Below are 20,079 nucleotides of genomic sequence, written 5' to 3'. Positions count from 1 at the left end.
CTCTTTTACTAGTTCCTTAAGGTATAAATTAGCTCATTAGGTATAATGAAATCTTTCGTTTTTCTTAATGTAAGCATTTATCCTTATAAATTTCCCTTTTAGAACTGCTTTTGCTGCATCCCATAAGTTTTGGTATGTTGTACTTCCATTTTTGTTAATTTTTAGAGAGAGAAAGAGAAAGGGGGAGGCAGAGGGAGAGAATCTTAAGTAGGCTCTGAGCTGAGTGCAGGACTCGATCTCACAACCTTGAGATCATGACGTGAGCCAAAATCAAGAGTCGGACACTTAACCAACTGAGCCACCCAGGTGCCCCTTTTTTGTTAATTTCAAGATTTTTTTTTCATTTCCCTTTTGATTTCTTCTTGAACCCACTGGTTGTTCAAGGGTATATTGTTTAATTTTCATAGATTTATGCATCTTCCAGTTTTTGTCGTGTCATTGACTTCAGTTTTACACCACTGTGGTCAAAAAACACTTATGATTATGATTTTTTTTTTTAAGATTTTATTTATTTGAGAGAGAGAGAGACCACAAGAGGGGGGTAGGGTCAGAGTGAGAAGCAGACTCCCCGCCAAGCAGGGAGCCTGATGCGGGACTCAATCCTGGGACTCCGGGATCATGACCTGAGCCGAAGGCAGTTGCTTAACCAAGTAAGCCACCCAGGCGCCCTCTGATTATGATTTTAATCTTCAATTTGTTAGGACCTGTTTTCTGGCTTTACATGCTATCTACCCTGGAGAGTATTCCATATGAGCTTGAGAAGAATGTGTATTCTGCTACTGTTGGATGAAATGGTCTGTATATATCTGACAGTGCCTTTATCAATTTGAAGTGTAGTGCAAGTTCATTATTTCCTTATTGATGATCTGTCTAGATGATCTATCCATTGGTGAAAGTGAGGTATTGAAATCTTTACTATTATTGCATTGCTGTCTGTTTCTGTCCTCAGATCTATATTTGCCCAATATATTTAGTGCTCTGATGTTGGGTACATATGTATTTACAATTGTTATATCTTCTTGATAAACTGACCCTTTTATCATTACATAAATTCTTCTTTGTCCCTCGTTAAGAGTTTTTTACTCAAAGTCTATTTTGTCTGATAGCAGTATAGCTATCCTGTTCTCTTTGGGTTTCCATTTGCATGGAATATTTTTTTTCCATCCCTTCACTCTGATCCTATGTGTGTCTCTAATGTGTTTCTCTTGTAGCCAGCATGCAGTTGGGTCTTTTTTTTTTAATCCATTCACCTGCTCTGTTTTTTGATTGGAGAATTTAGTTCATCTACATTTCAAATAATTATTGGTAAGTGTGGACTTACTAATGCCATCTTGTTAATTGCTTCCTCGTTTTTTGTAGCTTCTTTGTTCCTTTCTTACTCTCTAGCTGTCTTCCTTTGTGATTTGATGATTTTCCATGGTGGTATCCTTTGTTTGTCTATGAGAGGTTTTTGCCTTGTGGTTATCATGAGACTTACATAAAATACCTTATAGTTGTAACAGTCTATTTTAAGTTGATAACAACTTAACTTTGATTGCATATGAACTCTTCCCTCTTTCACTCCCTCCACAACATGTTTTTGATATAACGTATTTTTATATTCTATATCCATTAACAAATTTTTGTAGCTATAGTTTTAAAAAATACTCGTCTTTTAACTTTTATATTAGAGTTAAATGATTTACACACCACTATTACATTAGAATACTCTGAATTTCACTATATACTTACCAGTGAATTTTATACTTTGTTTTCACATTATTATTTAGCATCCTTTCATTTCAGCTTGAAGAACTCCCTTTAACATTTCTTGTAAGGCAGGTCTAGTGGTGATGCATTTATTTGTCTGGGAAAGTCTTTATCTATTTTGCATTTCTGAAGGAGAGTGCTACAAGGTAAAGTAAGTGTTCTTGGTTGGCAGGTTTTTTTTTTTTCCTTCAGCACTCTGAATGTATCATCCTACTCTCTCCCGGCATATAGAGCTTCTGATGAAATATTTGCTGATAGCTTTATGGGGGTTCCCTTGTATCAGATGAGTTTCTTTTCTATTGCTTTCAAAATTCTGTCTTTGATTTTTGACAGTTTTATTATAATGTATCTCAATAAAGTCCTCTTTGAGTTGAATTTGTGGACCTATGAGCTTCACGTAGCTAGATGTTCCTATCTCTCCCCTGATTTGGGAAGTTTTCAGCCACCATTCCTTTAAATAAACTTTCTGCCCTTTTCTCTCTCTCTCCTTCTCTGGGACTCCCAAAATGTAAATAGTTATACTTGATGGTGCCCCATAATGCACACAGGCTTTCTTCACTTGTTTTATTTTCTTTTTTCTCTGTTGACTGGATGATTTCAAATGATCTGTTTCTGAGTTCGTGGATTCCTTCTTCTGCTTGATCAAGTCTTCTGCCGATTCTCTCTACTGCATTTTCATTTCTTGTATTCTTCAGCTCTAAAATTTCTAGTGGTTTTTTTAACTTCTCTTTGTTGTTATCTCTCCTTTTGTTCATGTATTGTTTTCCTGATTTCTTTGAGTTGTCTATGTTCTCTTAAGCTCACTGAACTTCCTTAAAACAATTATTTTGAATTGACAATTTGTAGATCTCTATTTGGGGGTTGGGGGTCTAGTTACTAGGAAATTATGTTCCTTTGGCAATGTTGTATTTCCTTACTTTTTTTTGTATTCCTTGAAGTCTTGCATTGCTGCCTTCACATCTGAAGAAGGCGTTATCTCCTCTAGTCTTTACTGACTGGCTTTGGGAGAGAGCTATCTTACCTTGAGTCTGATGTGGGATTCTGAGGCTTTCTCTGACCTCTTCTTTGGATGTGCCTTCTACACACTTTTTGTTCCCTCCTGGAGGGCATTAAGATTATATGCTTTGTCTCAATCCCACAAAGCCAGGCCAGGCTTGTTTTCTCTAGCGTGGTACCCTGAAATACTCAAGTTTGTGAACCTTTTCCCAATTCCGCAGTTATGCTGGCTTTCTGCACTTGTTTGCCAGCCATTTGCAAAGGCTCAGTCTCACCGTCTACAGGAGCACACGCTAAAATCAGGCCAACGTGGGTGAGTGGGGTGGGTTTGGGCAAGGCATATAGAGTGTTGAGGGGGACTGTGAGCCAGTTGAGGGGATCTGAGGGTAAGGACTCCTCAGTGGCTCGTGGGCAGCCTTCCTGATGGGTAACTATGAAGAGATTCATAGCATCCCTTTGGAGTTCTGAGCCCTGGTTTATGTGCCCACAGCCTCTCCCAACCCCTCAGCCTTACAGATCACTTTAGTAATACAGGTGACAAGAGACAGAAGTGGATTCCTTGGGCAGTGTCCTGCTTGGCTGGGAAAGCCAGGTACTCACTCACACACTCCTGTGGGTGAAATTGCAGGCTGCACGGGTCTCTCCTGGCATTGACCTTGATGGAGGGGTGATGCAAGCAAAGTGAAAATGTCCCTCTTACTCTCATCAATGCATCTATTCTTAAGATTTAAAAAAAAAAATTTTATTTTTTTGACCCCAATGGTATACTGGAACTTCTCTGCTGGACTCCCAGACTCCTACAAAGGAACTCTTGTCTGTGAATGAGTACCCAAATCAATGTCCTGTGAGGGTATGACAGTAGAGAACCCCTATTCTACCATCTTGCAGACATCAATTTAAAGTACTTTGGATTTAGGGCCCATGCACTTAATAATAAACAGTGCTAAGCTACATCAGATAAATGAATGTAAGAGTAACACCATGCAAACACCACAGAATAAACTTAAACAACAAATGTGACTACCAGAAACTACAAAGTAGTTTACAAACTACAAACCCCTGCAGTTTACAAAAATGGCAATGCCAAGTCTAGGAAGCAACTACTGTGCCTTATGATCAAGATTTTTGCCTAAAGTTCAAGTCAGCTTCTCCATATCCTTTCAATGTAGTATGACCTAACAAATTATAGAACTGTATTTGAAAACATCTTTCCTGAGAGTCAGGTTAGTAAGAAACAAATGGAGCAAGAGAACAAAAACATCAGTACAATGTCCTCATCTACTTTTGCACAACTGCTATTTGTAACCTGCCACTATCATTACACACCTACAAATTGAATAAATCCTGTAAAGAGCCTTGAAAACAGCTGGTAAGATCAAGATCAGTAAGTCTATCTCAATTCTTTTCCACATTTCACCAGCCAGTAAGTCCTGGAAATTCTACCTCCCAATTCTAAATACATGAAATCATGTATACCAAGCAAATCTTGATTTAAACCACCATCTATCTCTCACTTGGATTTCTAAAATAGCCTTCGATCACTCTGGTCTCCTATAATGGATTCACTGATTCATTCATTCATTCATTCATTCAACAACTATTAATGACCACATATTCTCAACTTTTTTGGGCACTAGGATAAAATAATGAACAAAATGGACAAAATCATTGCCTTTATGGAGCTTCCCTTTGCAACCCAGCAACATGCCATCTTCCTAAATCAGAGTATTGTCACTCTCTGCTTAAAACCTGCCAACGGTTTCTCATTACACAGAAATAAAATCCAGACGCCTTACCATCATCTACAAAGTGAGACCTGGATGATTTGGCCCCAGTACCCTTTCTCTTTTTGCATCCTTATTTCCTACACTCCAGACATGTTTTTTCTGGTCCCTTGGCCTCAGGGCCTTTGTACTTGTACTCTTCTGCTGTATACACTTTTCCCAAATCTCTTCATGCTGGCCTGCTTCTTATCATTCAGATCTCAGTTCAAATGACAGAGCCTTACAATGGCCTGCCCTGACTACCATGGCCAAAGCAGAAGCACCCACTCACTCTCCTGACATGGTTTTATTTTTCTTCTTCAAAACCCTTATCAGTATCTGAAATCAGTTTATTTGTTCACATGTGTACCATCTATTCTGATCCACCAGAACTTAAGTTTTATGAGTTCTAGGACACAATTTCCTTCACACTGTAGCCGCATCCCACTGCCTAAGCCAGTGTCTGGCCCAGTAGGTGTTGAATAAATACTTCTGCATTGACAACATTATTCTTTGCCAATGTACTTTCATTTCTTCCCCATAACCATTTCCGTTCAATCTACTCTCCCTCCCTCATTGCTACTGCCTATCTGTCTCAGTCCTCAACAGGGAACTGAAGAATAGGAAAGCAAGACTTCAAAACACAATTAATGCTATTCACATGAAAGTGCGGGTACTTTGGGGTTGAAGAGGCTTTTGGTTAATGCTTTAAGAAGGCACCAACTACTGCATTTCTCCGTAAATCATAAGATCATAAAGTTTTTAGATATAGTGCCTCGCACTGTGCCTATCACACAGCGAACATTCAATAACTATTTTCTAAACGGATGTCTTCTTCCACCTTTTTAGAAGCATTTTACTATCAATACCATCTTTCAAACATGTACCTATAATTAATTAAACATGTTCTAGTGTCTCACATCTTAAAAACACCAAAAAAAAAAAAAAAATCCATAGAAACTTGTCTTAGTCCCATATAAGACCCCAGCCAAGCTCCTTAGAAGTCCAATTTCTTAAAAGCTTTGTCTTTACTACCTCCATTGTCCCCTGTCCCATCTTTTTCAATTTTGCTCCCTTTCCACCAAGCCACCAAGCAAGCTCTCACAAAGTTCACCAATGACCATTCACCATACAGGACCATCATTAAGAGTATGTTCTGTCATTGCCAGCTCCTCAATTTATTGGGAATGTGACTTACCTAGACTAGCCACCTAATCTTTCTGAGCTGCTAGAAGTGGATGATAAATATATCTTCCTACTGGGTTCTCTGGATGAATTAATGAAATAGAATAGGTAAAACAAACAAGCTTAGCATAGTGCTTAACACAGAGTAAGCATTTAATAAAAACCGGCTGCTATTATTATTAAATGATTATTTTCTATTTTGTTACCCTTGGCCTTAGGCCCTTGATCTTCCCCTTTCACACTACATTCTTTCCATAAGCAATCCTGTCCACAATGGGTTTCAATTAATATCACAACAATAATGACTCACAAATTCATATTTCAAGTTCAGATGCCTCTTCAGAGCTTCAGACCCATATATTCAAATACCTCCTTAACATGTCCCCTTGGCCATATCAAAGACAACTCTAACTTCATAAGTCTAGTAAGATGGCACTCATGATCTGCCCCCTTGGACATGTCATCCCTCACTCTTCTTTATCTCCAGCAACACACCAATTGCGAAAGCCAGATACAGATATAGAATGGTATCCTCTGTAACATCCTTAGAAATTCTCTCATCTCTTTCGAATTCTATCTTCTCTACAAACATACCCCCAATTTAAAATGTATCATCGCTCTCTTGAAAAACCCTCCTAACTAGTTTACTCCCTCCAAACTATTCTCCAAGCATCAACCCTGAGGCCTTCTAATCATTCAAAATACTGCAGGTTAGTTAAAAGTACACTGTAGTCATACCTCCTGCCTTAATACATAGAATTAAACAGACCTGAGATGATTCTAAGACCATGAAGTGAATCTCTCTGCAGGCCTAAAATTATTTTCTAGCTGTCTAAAGTTTGGTAAGTTATTTAGCCTCTCCAAGCCTCAATTTCTGTATCTGCAGAATGGAGGCAATGGTACTTGACTTCCTATATTGTTGTCAAGAATACATTAATAATGGGAATAAAAAGCTTAAAAGCTTAATTCAGTGCTTGCTACTTACTGAGAACTAAATAAATGTTAGCTAGTAAACCAAGCTGAGTATAACTTTCCCATTGCCTGAGTTCTGGTCCTCATCTCCTGCACAGCCTATTTTAACATACCCCTAACTGGTCTCACCCACCTCCAAATGCCCACAGCCCAAACAAAGCATACTGCAGGCTTCAAGAAAAGTCAGGTAAATCTGGTCTTCTTTAGTACTTTAGGATTAAACTAAAGATCAGGTCCAAACGTCTTTGAGTTTGGCATACCATCCAGCCCTGCTTACCTTCCTCATTTCTTCCAGTCATTTCCCCCAATGTGCATCAGATTCAGACCCATCAGGATACTTGAATTTATTATACTACCACCTCTATTGGGCCAGCTCCTTTCAACTTGGTTTTCTTCTATCTGCGATGCTTATGTCTGCACTAATTATCAAATTACCAGTTATCTAGATTTTAAAGAAGAGGAAACTGCAGCTCAAAGAAGTGAAATGACTGGCCAGGATCACATAGGTGGGTGACTGGCCAAGGCAAGTGTTCCTTTTTTTTTTTTTTTAATTTTATTTATTTATTTGAGAGAGAGAGGGAGGGAGGTAGAGCACAAGCACGCACAGGCAGGGGGAGCAGCAGGCAGAGGGAGAGGGAGAAGCAAGCTCCCCGCTGAGCAGGGAGCCCGACAAGGGGCTCGATCCCAGGACCCTCGGATCATGACCTGAGCCGAAAGCAGACCTTTAACTGACTGAGCCACCCAGGCGCCCCTCAAGATAAGTGTTCTCAGCACTATATTAGCACTTCTCAGACTTTTCCAATGAGCAGTCCTGTGGAGAGAAGAATTTAACTCCCATCCTAGAGGTCAAGGAAAGCATAGACCCAAGACTCCAACAAGCTTGGAATACCATGCTTTAACTTCAAATAAAATGAATCATTTTCAAAATCAAAAACTTTGAACAAGTAAAGCTGAGGACATAGAGCCTCTCACATTGAGAGTTCCGTGTTAAACTGAAACTATAAACCCAAATTTGTATGTTCTGTGGCTATAAATCACTCCAAAACCTATGGTCAGCCTTCATTTTCATCACTATTCAGAAGGATATAATTACAGACAATATCATACAAATGGCTGCAGTTACTATTACTTTCTTACAATAAAATCAAGCATAGAGTGTTTAGGAAGAAGAGAAAGACTGCCCTGAGGACTCTCCCAAAATCCCTAACATAAGAAAGGCTGAAGACTAAAGGAAATCCAGGGACAAACTTGGGAGTTTTCTTAGGATAACACTCACTTCTGCAGAGTAGGGCTTCTCAACCAGGGCACCAACTGAAAACTTAGGCTAGATCATTCTTTGTTATGGAGAGCTGTCCTGTGCATTGTGGGCTTTTTACGGTCTACCTACTAGATGCCAATAGCATTCCACCCCCAGTTGTGACAAGCAAAAATCTCCAGACTTTGCCAAATGTCTCCGAAGGGTAAAACCACTCCCACTTGAGTACTCCAGAGTGTACAGAGATATACATCTGGTATATCCTTGTACTGAGAAGTAAACATCAGGAGAGCTCAAGCCTCTGATTCTAGACAGGAAAATCGTGGGAGAAAATAAGAGACCTCTCCCTATTTGCACAGGGCACCAGGATAAAAGAAGGAAGTATTTGTGGTTTCTCAATGCTAATTTTCCATAAGGAAGTCAACTGAGTGGGATTTGACTTAAATTCCTTAACAAAAAAATCCAGGTGAGGCTTCAAAAACAACCAGACATTTAAGACTGTATTCTGGGTGCTGCAGGACAAGAGGGAAGAAAAGAATCCAGGGCTGAGTTTCTACTTAGATGACAATATTTGACCTCTAGTCTAACAACATAGTGATAGAAGGAGGCAGCTCAACATGACACCACGCTACTTTGACACTGTATAAATGAACATAACCTCCTCTACTCCAGCAAAAGTCCAACACTAAAGATATACATGTGAACATTCAAACAATCACAAGAAAACAAGGAGTTATTTTACATAAAGGCAGAGCCTTCAACATCTGCAATTCTGAAAGCCTAGCTTTTATGTTTAATAAGATGCAGCTCACCACCCTTGGCAGCTATTCCCTTAGCATTTGTTAATAAGTGAGAAAACAAATGCAGAATCCTGTGGAGGTTACCCAAAGCAAAAGGTTTGGTAGGGGTGGGGTGGAGTTCACATGTGAATACACATGCACACACTTCCATGTTTTTGGTATTTAAGAATATTTTTCTTTTTACCCTTAAAAAAAAAATTCAACTCTGCTTGATATATTTTATTATTATTGCTTTTTAATCTTCTACAATTTTATGTTTTTCCCCAGGAAATTATACTATAAATTTGAAGTAGCCTCCTAAAGATCTAGCTAAAATGAAGAATTAGATAGTTCATGTAAACTATGGAGTGTCATGAGCCTCGGATTTCCCATCCGTAAACTGGCATAAATAAAATTTACTTCTTAAAGTTGCTGTGGTGATCAAATGAAGTCCTGTATGGCCATTATCTGGGTGCCTAAAAGACACTCAAGAAATGGTTACCGTTTCTACTGTTTTAACTATTCTCCATCAGCTTCTCTGAAACTCCTGTTTCTTCCACAAACTCTGAAAAGAACACGTGTTTTGGAGAAAGAAAATACTTTAGAAGCACATCTTAACATCTATGCAAACACAAGGTAAGTATTATTTGTGATGATAAAGTAGAGTAGGGCAAAAGAAAAATAAATGTTTGGTGTTTTGTTTGAGAATTCTCCTGTCAATTACACAGCTGATTGCCAGCAGCTCACCATATGAAGCCAATGTTCATTCCCCTGCAAAAAAAAAAAAATTTAAGGAAATAAAAAGTAAGAAAAAATGACAGAGGACAAAAGAGAACCAAAGCAATAATATGACAGACCGGAAGGAGGGTTACACAAGATAAATAAATTCTACAATGACAATATTCTCCTAACTCTTCCAATAACAACAGTAAAAGGTCAGATACCTTCCAAAGAAGCTGGGGTTTAGATTTCACTGTTTATCTAATTAACAGAATTCCACTGGAAACAATTTTTCTTCCCAGTAGCCAAAATCTACTGTCAGGTGAGTTAACACTATACACTCATAAAGTATTGCTACACTATGCTAAGCTCTTCCTCTGGAATTATAACATGTTTTTTTTTAAGTTTTATTCATTCAACAGCAGCTCCCCTAAAATGAATTTTAAAAGTATTAATAACAAATTCAAAATTCTGGATTTATCTAAGAAAATGTTAATTTCTTCCCCCAGAAACCTACCCAAATAAAAGGCAAAGGTTCTTCAATTCTCATTCTCTGGAGAAAATACCAGGTAGACGGCTGAAATGAAGTTGCTGGGAAATATACTTCCAAACACTTCTTTAAAGAGCCCCCAAAATACATGCCATTAAGAGATCATTCTACAGCTAAAGTAAATCATGAGCACACACACCCCCCCCCAACAAATGCCCTGCCTATTAACAGCTCCACAACAAGACTTCCACAGTTCTTGGCCCTCAATTAGCTCCTGGTAGGTCTGGCAGAAAACGTGTATTCCATAGTCACAACCCTTCCAGCAATTACATCAAGGAGGGATAGAGGGCCATGGGCGCTCTAGTCCAACCCCTTCGTTTTAGAAAAGGGCCTGCAGTAAGGAATGAAGTTAACTTTCACAGCCTTTTGATATCAAGACCCACCCAGAACCGAGAGCTCCAGCTCCCAGGTACAAGCACGAACACACAGCCCGGGAGGGGCCAGAAGGGCAAAGGCTCTGAGTCAGACTGCCGGCAACCTCACCCATCACACCCGCCAGCTGTTTGTACGACCTTCAGCACCTAAACTTCGCCTCTCAATTTCCACATCTGCAAAATGGGAGTCAGGACCCCACGACCTGGGGCCGTCGGAAGAGTCAAGGCGCTGGGAACTCGCTCCGAGGCTCCCCCGCTCATCCGCTCCCAGCGCGCCCGGCGCTCGTGGCACCCACCTGCACGTTAGGGAAGGCGGTCTTGAGCAGGTAGAACATCTTGCGGTTGGACAGCACGTCCCCGCTGGTCATCTTGTCCTCGGCTCCCTCGCGCGTCTTCCCCTTGGACTTCTCGTGGAGGACGTTGCTCTCGCGGACGCGCCTCACTTCGTCGCCGCCGCGAACAGCGGCCAACACCGACACGGCCAGCATCTCGCGGAGGTCCACCGTGCCCCCATCGGCCGCGGCTGCGGGCCCCGCCGCCCCGCCGCCGCCTGGCTCGCCGCCGAGGCCGAAGAGGCTGAAGCGGCCGGCCAGAAAGCCCGAATACAGGTGGTAGAGCACGCCGAGCCCCAGCAGGCAGAACACGGCCACCCCCAGCGGGGACAGGCGGATGCCCATAGGGGCCATGGCGCGGGAGGCCGGGGCTCGGGGCGCCGGCCCTCACAGGCCTCCCCGCGCCCGCCGCCGCCGCCGCCGCGCTCCCGGGCCGGGCGCCGCGCGTCCTACACCGGCGTCCGCTCGCCGGCGCCCGCTCGCCCCATTGCTCCCTCCCGGGAAAGGCCGAGCCGCGCCGAGAAGCCCACCGTCGCCGTGCCGCGCGCCCAACTGCCCCCGGCAGCGCGGTCCCAGCTTTTCAGCCGGCCAGCGGGTCTCACTTCCACGTTAGCCAACGGCTACGAGGTGAAAGGGGAGCGTGGGTGTGTATCCGGGTTACGCGAGGGGGGCGGGGCGGGGTGGGGCGATATAGGCTCCGCCCTCGGGGCGGGGTGACCCTGGGGACGGGGCGGCGGGCTGCGAGCCCGGGGAGCCGCCGGATTGCTCCTCCTCTTTTAGTCAGGATGGAGCAGTGTTTGGGTTTTTGAATCATTCTTGCTTGTGACGGGGCAATTTTCCATGCAGGGAAGGTGCTGAGTGCCTTGTGCAATTTTAAATTATATCTCTCTTCGAAAGAAGATGTATGGCTGACATAAGTTCTAGCCTTTATTTTAGTCTAGACGTCCCATCACTCTCAAATTATTGACGAACGGAGGAAATTACAAGCCATTTTCAGAGAGATCGGTATCCTTTTTTCTCCGGCGCTTGTGTAGGTAGACAGAGCCTGTAGCTTTAAATCGCTTCTCTGCCCTGGGAGAGGTGGGCAGTGAACGGTACTGGAGAATTTCACTTGGCTCTTTGGTGTATTGGTCTCTCTGTGGTTATCTAAATGTGCATGCATTTACATCTGTATGTTTATATAGATTTTTCCCTATACCTCCATCTGCCAGACTATAAACCATCCTTTATGCGACTGAAAAACATGGCTTGATTCTGGACTTTCATAATGAAAGAAAACGCTCGGAACTTCTCTCATTTCTTTTTTCTTTCTTTTTTTTTTTTAGGATACTTTACACGTACTTTACACGAAGAGGAAAGGTCTGCGAAAGCCCATTTGATATAAAGATTATCACAGGATGGTCAGTCAATCTAGAATACGTAACCTTTGAGTCAATATAGGCCCTCCAAATGTACTTGCAGAAGCCTGTAACAGATATAACTGCCTTCTATGCCACTTAAATTATCAGTCATAGTGAATACTTACTAAATTTTAGCAAGTATTATAATAAGCATTAAGTTTATTTTCCATCTCACAGTGCATATTAAGATGTGCAGTATCATTCTCAAGTGTTAGAATATTTATATAAAATCAACTTAAAATGCAGCCTATTTTACAGTTCATAGCCAAAAGTCAGTGGTTTTAAGTGGGCTTTAATAAACATTAATGACCTTAAAAACTGCAAGTATACAGAATAGATTCTGAACATCCTTTGCTAAGCAAGTCCATAGAGACAGGCTGACCTTCACCACTTCCTTAGAGTTCAGAACATCTGTAGAATTTGTGTATGGTTATATAGATGCAATAAACAAAGACTATTGATTGCTTGGTTTCCCTGGCAGCAATCTGTAACTTAAAAATAATCACATCACAAAATCAAGTACAAATACAGATCAATGAAAGAACAGTCTCTGGAGTGTTGACAGAACCAGATCTTAAGGAACTGGCACTGTTCTTGTCAGCTTTTGAGAACAAATTCACAATTAAGCAAAGCTGCTTTCAAAAGAAATCTGAAAGTGAAGGTCACAGGATAATTATGGCTACCAAATCCAGAGATAAATATAAAGATCAGGGTTGAAGTAGAAAGGCTTAAGTTCAACAGAACCACCTCAAACTATACTGAGATCAGCAAAAGATATGGGCTGAGGAGTAGTTGTGAAAATATTAAAAGCATCATTAGAAAGTATGGATGAGGTTTGTAAAAATAAACTGAATAATATTTTCCAAGGATATTGGAAATGACTATCGGGCCCCATTCATTGTGGCATTATAAGAGAGATCCTGAAAGCTCTAGCTATTTATACTACAGGGAAGGGATTAAAGAATCAAAGGAGAAGATGCCCTGAAACAAATGAGTGAGGTTAAAGATCATAGTTCCGATAAATAAATAAATAATAAATATCATAGTTCCAAAAGGAGCTCTAGTACCCAGGTGACCACAAGGAATAGGTAATAGATATTGATAAAATATAACATGTAATCATTTAGAGAAACTGTGTGATGAAGAGAAAATGTAATTAATTACATGTAGGACAGTGATGTTGTCTTAGAACCTTCACAGGAATTTGATTGCAAGAAACTTGCTTTTTCAGTAACAAGTTGTCAGAGGCTCTAAAGAATGCATACATACTGGGGGGCCTGGGTGGTGCTGTTGGTTAAGCATCTGACTTTTGGTTTCGGCTCAGGTCATGATCTCAGGGTCATGAGATCAAGCCCAGCCTCGTGTTGGACTCCCCGCTCAGTAGAGAGTCTGCTTGAAGTCTGCTTGAGATTCTCTCTCCCTCTGCCCCTCCTGCTCACTCTCTTTCTCTCTCTCCAAAACAACAACAACAAAAAGAATGCTACATACCAATGAAAATTATATGAAAGTAAATGTAAACTAATAGGTTTGTGAACTGAGGCAAACGACTTTCAAAAATAACCTTTTTTTCTAGGTGTTGAAGAAGATGAGGACCACCTATATTCTGTATAAATACTAATAGCAGCAAGAATTGACACACCGTAGAAACTTCTTTAACTACTTTCTACTTCACTGGCTTGGCAGACTCCCTGCTTGCCGCCATCTGTGTGTTTACACCTAGTAAATGCCACCTTTTGGAGCACTGTCCCCTTTCACTACCACTACTGGAACTTTAAATACTTCTTAAGAGTTAGTTTTGTTTATTTAAACCTCATTTTGCCATTGTGGTTATTATTATAAATACATATAAGTTAAATGTTATGTAAAACAGTCGAATATGAGTATAAATATAAAGCTGAAACCTTTGAATGACTTGATACGGGTGAGTCGTTAAAAACAAAAATTACTATCAAATTAAGTGTTGGAGCAAAAATTGTATCCAATTGTGAAGAAAAAGGATCATAAAAGCTCAAACAAATGCTGAAATCAGATTGCTTGACTTTAAGGCAACCAAACTGGTCATCTTAGATAATGCATTACTCCTGTTTGAAAGTGCAACTAATGAATATACTCAAAGAAAACCCTTTGCCTTATATTAAAAGATAGACAAATGATTATATATTTAGATATTTACATCTACAACCCACTCTTATCTTGATTATATCAGACAAAGGACCTCCCCTTAAAGTCCGGATGTTGCTACCATCCTACAAATACCACCTTTCTTTATGCTCTCCATTATGTGTGAAATAAATAATACCCATTTGTAGAACATTATTAAGATCTTAAATGATGAGGATATTTTGATTGGTCTGAATGACTCCTGACCTCAGAGTTTATCTTGGAGAAACCGTGTGTGTGTGTGTGCGTGTGCGTGTGCATGTGTGTGTGTGTGAAATCTCTGCCAGCTAGTTTTCTTGTATGATTTTTCTTTCGAAAGAGCATTTAAGGGGGACAATGAAATTAATTAAGTGTTCAGGCTAGTTGAACCCTAGGGAAAAGTGGTTTTAATACTTTTCTGAGAAAGCAAGAAAAAACAACGAACTGATGGCATTTCCTCATGTTTAAAATATTCCAAGAAGAATATTATTTGTATATTCTTACTTTAAATGATTTGAGCCTATAAAAACAATAATTCTGTTTTGTAATAGACCCAGTGATATGGTGCTTGGTTCTGCCATTGAAGTTCTCTCTTTAGCTGATCATACAATTCTTGGGACAATGGCTTTCATATGTTAAGATTTCCAATTCCTGGGCACCTGGGTGGCTCAGTTGGTTAAGTGACTGCCTTCGGCTCAGGTCATGATCCTGGAACACGGGATCAGGTCCTACATCGGGCTCCCTCCTTGGCAGGGACTCTGCTTCTCCCTCTTGTGATCTCTCTCTCACTCTCTCTCTCAAATAAATAAAATAAAATCTTAAAAAAAAAAAAGATTTCATATGCCTGTTTCTAAAACATGATCTATATCCATTCTTAAAGTTGATTTTCCCAAAGATTTAGAAATAATTTAAATGGGTAAATTTTTCAATTAATATAAAATAATGTGTTAGCACTGTAACCTTCTACTGTGGCTCTGATCTTAGCAAAATAACAGCAAATATTTATTTTAAATAGAGGCAACATGGTAGGTATATAAAATAGAAAATTACATATAATTTCTACCCTTTGAAATTGTAATCACTCTAATCCATATGATCCACATGAAGTCAGGTAGGTATTTTATATATCTTTCTAGCCTCTTGACCTTTTGCATATATGAATGAATTCAGTAGGTATTTATGAAAGTGGACTTTTAAAAACTAGTTGTTTTTTTTTTAAAGATTTTATTTATTTATTTGACAGAGAGAGGCACAGCGAGAGAGGGAACACAAGCAGGGGGAGTGGGAGAGGGAGAAGCAGGCTTCCTGCCGAGCAGGGAGCCGATGCAGAGCTCGATCCCAGGACCCTGGGATCATGACCTGAGCCGAAGGCAGACACTCAACGACTGAGCCATCCAGGCACCCCTAAAAACTAGTTTTAATGAAATTTTGTCTATTGTGTAAAGTGTTTTTAAAAATCTTGAATTTAACAAATACGTTAAAGAACATTCATTTTATAGGCATACAAGTCAGATGAAATAAATATTTGCTTTGGAGCTGTTAAGATGTCAAACATTTGTTAATTTTTGTGTGTGCTCCTTATTAAATCCAATGCTTGGCAATCATCAATTCAGTTAGTAATGTAAATTTTCCCATACTATATTTTATTCCCTGAGTGGTCCAAACTCATACTACACATTTTGACCGCTATCTACCTGCAACTGGAGATAAAATTTATCTTCTTAAAACTCCATTTAGTTAAAAAAAAAAAAAGCCCACAATATAGTATCTAAAATTTCCTAGTCTCCAAAAATAGCAATTGAGTGTGTTTATCAATCACGATTAGAATATGTAGTTTATGGCATTGTGTTTATGATTTATATTACAGAAGAACCCCAACATAATACATGTTGCTATTGCACAGTTCTGGGTAAAACGCAAGCCAAGTCATGTCTCCCAGAATGTAAGAACTCAGTATATTTAATAATATCTTAGCCAATGTGTCTCAAACTTACTGTCAATGAAAAAGTGAAAAAAAAATGTTTTTAAAGAAAAGTTTCCCTAAACAATGCTTACCCTACTACATGAAATATTCTTCTGTGTGTTTAAATCCCCTAAATTGATTTCATGATTCTATTAGTGAGTCACTGTTTAGAGACAGTTGTCTGTGAGTCTCTGTTTCTCTTTGTCTTTCCAGCAGAGGCACTGACTCCCTTTTCAAGAATGCTATCCTTTCAAGGATGTTTGTACAGCAAACAGCCTTGAAAGACACACATGGTGTCTTCCTCCAGAGAAAAGGACAAGTTTGTTTCCCACACATTAAAATAAAGATAATGGCAGACAGGCTTACTGCCAATTATAAAAGTTTCAAGTCCCTAAGCTCAAAGTTCTCCTCCTCAGGACCCTCTTAGTGTCACTCTGTGGGAAGTGAGGCCTGAGAAACAGGGGCCATTGCTGACTCTGAATGCCACAATTGTCTTGTCTCTGAGCCAGGAGTCTCGTGTCTTCTGCCAACAGCATCCATGAAACTGGTAGGCTAACTGGTTAGCTGCAGGTAGGGTGAAATCTCAGACAATATTCCCACATTATCAATTTAGCCATAAAGCCAATTTTGCCGATTTATTTCTTCACCTTAGTCCCAAAGCAAATAGAAAATTTATTTTTCTGCAGCTTCCTCTAACTAATACTGCATTATGCTACAAAGTGTCTTCCAGAAGCACCTCTTCTTTTAGCAGAATGAAATCTCTTACTCATCTGTCTTCACCCAGGAGCCTCACTTAGAGCTTTCTGCCTGTCCTTGGGACTTTCATAGTTAACAGAGATGACACACACCCAGATTGCTCTAGATGAGAAGGGTTTCTGTAAGACTATCTGCAGTAATGGAGAACCCCTGGAACATTCTCAGCAACTTAGATTCATTCTGTGTCTCAGTGCTTCTACGACTATAATACTCTTCAGATTATGAGGTGCTTCAAGATTGACTCAGAGTCCTGTAGAATGCAAAAGCAGTTCCAGTGACCCATGTTTCTTCCATGCATCCTGTTTACACCAGCAAGAAAAGCTCCGATTAAGTCACTCATACTGGCAGTATTTCACGCCAAGTTACTTGTCATGTGGTTACTTCTCACATACATCTTCCTGGGTGCCTGTGGCTCTGGTCCAGTCATTCCAGCCAGGATAAACAGGGTTACTTTCATTGGACATCCACACACATGGCAAAAGCCATAACCACTTGAAGAATAGCCTGATGTTGCTTTCCTTTGCAGAGGGCCATGGGCAGATATAGTCATCATTGCCCATCTATGAGTGCCTCAAGTAACATCTTAACATCCTTATGCCTCATTACAAAGTTACAAACACTTGCCGGGTAAACATTGAATCAGAAAAGTCTAGAGGTTAAAACACTAGTGAGATCATTTTGCTCCATCTCTTGATTTTGTAGGCGAGTAAGCTGAGTTCCCCCAGAGCTAAGCCAAATCAGAACCCTGGTTTTCCACTTCCTATTCAGCACGAGTTCCACACAACGCCCACATATGGGCAACATATCCTTTCTTCGGAAGGCAGCAAGAATATTAGCCCCTCAAATGCAGAGCCCTCGTCTTCGGACCCTGCCATAGTGACCGCTCCGTGGCGTGGCAGGTACTCTCTCTCTCCCTGTCTTTCTCTGTCTCTCTTTTTCTCTCTCTCTTTCCCTCTCCACCCCTCCCTCCCTTTTTCTCTTTTCAAATTCAATTGAATCACCTTAGATTTGCATATAATCTGATTCAGATTGCATTTTTAATTTTTCTCGCTTCTTGCATGCTTCTGCATGATACCACTTAATTTTAAATAGTCTCCAGTTTCTACTTTATGAATTGCTTATTACCATGAACAACCCCGAGAAACAAGTTCTCAGGTTTTATACTCTTCATGATTTTGAAGCCTGGATACCACAGTTTCCATGAGGCTTCCCTGATGGAAGAATGTGCTCCAGTAGCCAACGGCATTGCCTGTCATTGCCTGATCCCACCATCTCATCACTGCCTGATTACCTGGCTGCCTCCCCTACTGAACTGAGAGCTCCTGGTGGACAAGACCCACAGCTCATTCTAGGTTGGTATCCCAGCCCTTGGAATACTTGATGCATGCCCAACAAGTGGTTTATAATGCATTTTGTTCACCCCACCACATTTACACCACCATTATCCCTTCTGGTATTCCTCGATTAGCTTTGTTCATTATTTCTTATCTCTTCCTATTCCCATAGGGCAATAGAATAAGGATAACAATCTCTCAGACACAAAATCTTACTAAAATCTAACCAAAAGATAATAGGAAGAGCTGTAGGAGGGAGAGTTTACTACATTTAATTTCAATGTACATTTCTTTGTCTTTAAGCTCAGCCAGCTCTCTGTCAGCCCCAGACAGATGTCAATTACAGTGTCATCTCTTTGGAAACATGGACCAAATTTATCTATGATATTCGTGGAGCAAGTCAACACACACAATGAGTCCAGCTGCTAATAAGTGGCAAAAGATGGACAGATTTTAATGATTCCTGATTCTTCGGGATGCCAATTAGGAAACGACCAGCAAAATGCAATTTCTGTAGATTAAGAACAAGAAGCCTCAGGGGATATTTATGTGACCATGCTCTTTTTAGGCTGCTCACATCCCTCTTCATATAGAAAGGGACCAAGTGTGTCAGGGGCAGGGCTAGGAGAAGGGGGTCGACAGCAAGAAGACCTGAGGGAACATCTGGGGTGACAGAAATATTCTATATTATTACTGTAGGGGTGGTTCCCTGACTCTATATGTTGTCAAAGTTCAGCAAATCAACAAATACTTAAAGTTGGCAAATGCTATTGTATATAAATTATACCCCAAAACACTGATTTTTTAGAAGGAGAGAAGGAAGGACAAACAAATCAAGTCAAGAAATAGATCCTGTATGTGATAGTAATGTACCTCTTTGGAGACAAAATAGGGCAGGGGGAGGGGAGCTGACATCTGATCATACTATAACTGCATGTTCCAACAAAATTGTCTTGATGTAATGTCTTAAGAGGATAAGAAATCTCTTCTATTCTTGTCTAGCATGATCTGCAAGCTCATTCTCCCCACTGACTTGTGCAGGTAGAAGTAAACACAGAATAATCGAAGGAGAAAAGCTAGCCCTTTGGCTAGTCAAACTAGAACTCAGATGACTGGGAAAGGGGCAAACTGATATTTCTCTCCAAGGGGCATGCAACACATGAATGTAAATCATGAGGGTGAATAAAGTTCCCTGTCTGGCTGGATTTGTGACCTAAGGTCCTTCAAAGATTGACCTGGATAAGAAAAACTAGGGCAACATTTGAAAGTGAAGTCACATGTCTACATCAATCACAGCAAGGCTCCAGCCAAATAGAAGGAGGAGACAAATGCATGCTGAAGAATCTAGAAGGGTGCTCTGCTTGCATCCTAACTAGAGCACTTGGGGCAGACTTCAGCTAAAGCTTCGATAACCAGGACAGGGCTCCTGAGGCTGAGACTACAGAGGGAACAAAGATGCAAACTCCTTTGCTTTCCCTTAATGACTGTGTGCGCTTTATAAGGACTGATGTTTCTGTCTTGGAAGCTGTTTCCCCTTCTTCAGTGTATCCTCCTGCCCTTCTGGGCATTGCCAGATCTCCGCCACCCTCTGAGCCCCATGCAGTTGTCCCTCCTCCCTCCCCAGTGTCCTCCCAGCAGTTCAGTCTCTGAATTTCTTCTGTGCTCCTACCCTTTCCTGTTCAGCTTAGCACTGCACGGCCTTCCTCATTATTTCTGCATAATATTCCTCATGCTCTACCAACATAGTCTAGTCTCTTGTGCTTGAAGAAACACAGCCCAGCAACCAAAGGATCATTTCCCTCAAATTCTCAT

At 40.6% G+C, this 20,079-nt stretch overlaps 1 protein-coding gene across 1 annotated transcript in view; it reads right to left on the bottom strand.

Annotated features, from left to right (window-relative positions):
* BPNT2 (3'(2'), 5'-bisphosphate nucleotidase 2) overlaps positions 1 to 11,311 on the bottom strand; it is a 37,379-nt gene extending 26,068 nt beyond the window's left edge. The window contains exon 1 of the mRNA XM_036070959.2: positions 10,640 to 11,311. Within this exon, the coding sequence (XP_035926852.1) occupies positions 10,640 to 11,029 (390 nt within the window). The 5' untranslated portion in view covers positions 11,030 to 11,311. The remainder of the gene's footprint in view (positions 1 to 10,639) is intronic.
* Between the last annotated feature and the right edge of the window lie 8,768 nt (positions 11,312 to 20,079).

The sequence above is a fragment of the Halichoerus grypus genome, chromosome 5 (genome assembly GCF_964656455.1).
Source record: "Halichoerus grypus chromosome 5, mHalGry1.hap1.1, whole genome shotgun sequence".
Classification (NCBI taxonomy): Eukaryota; Metazoa; Chordata; class Mammalia; order Carnivora; family Phocidae; genus Halichoerus; species Halichoerus grypus.
This window is presented reverse-complemented; position numbering and strand designations above follow the sequence as displayed.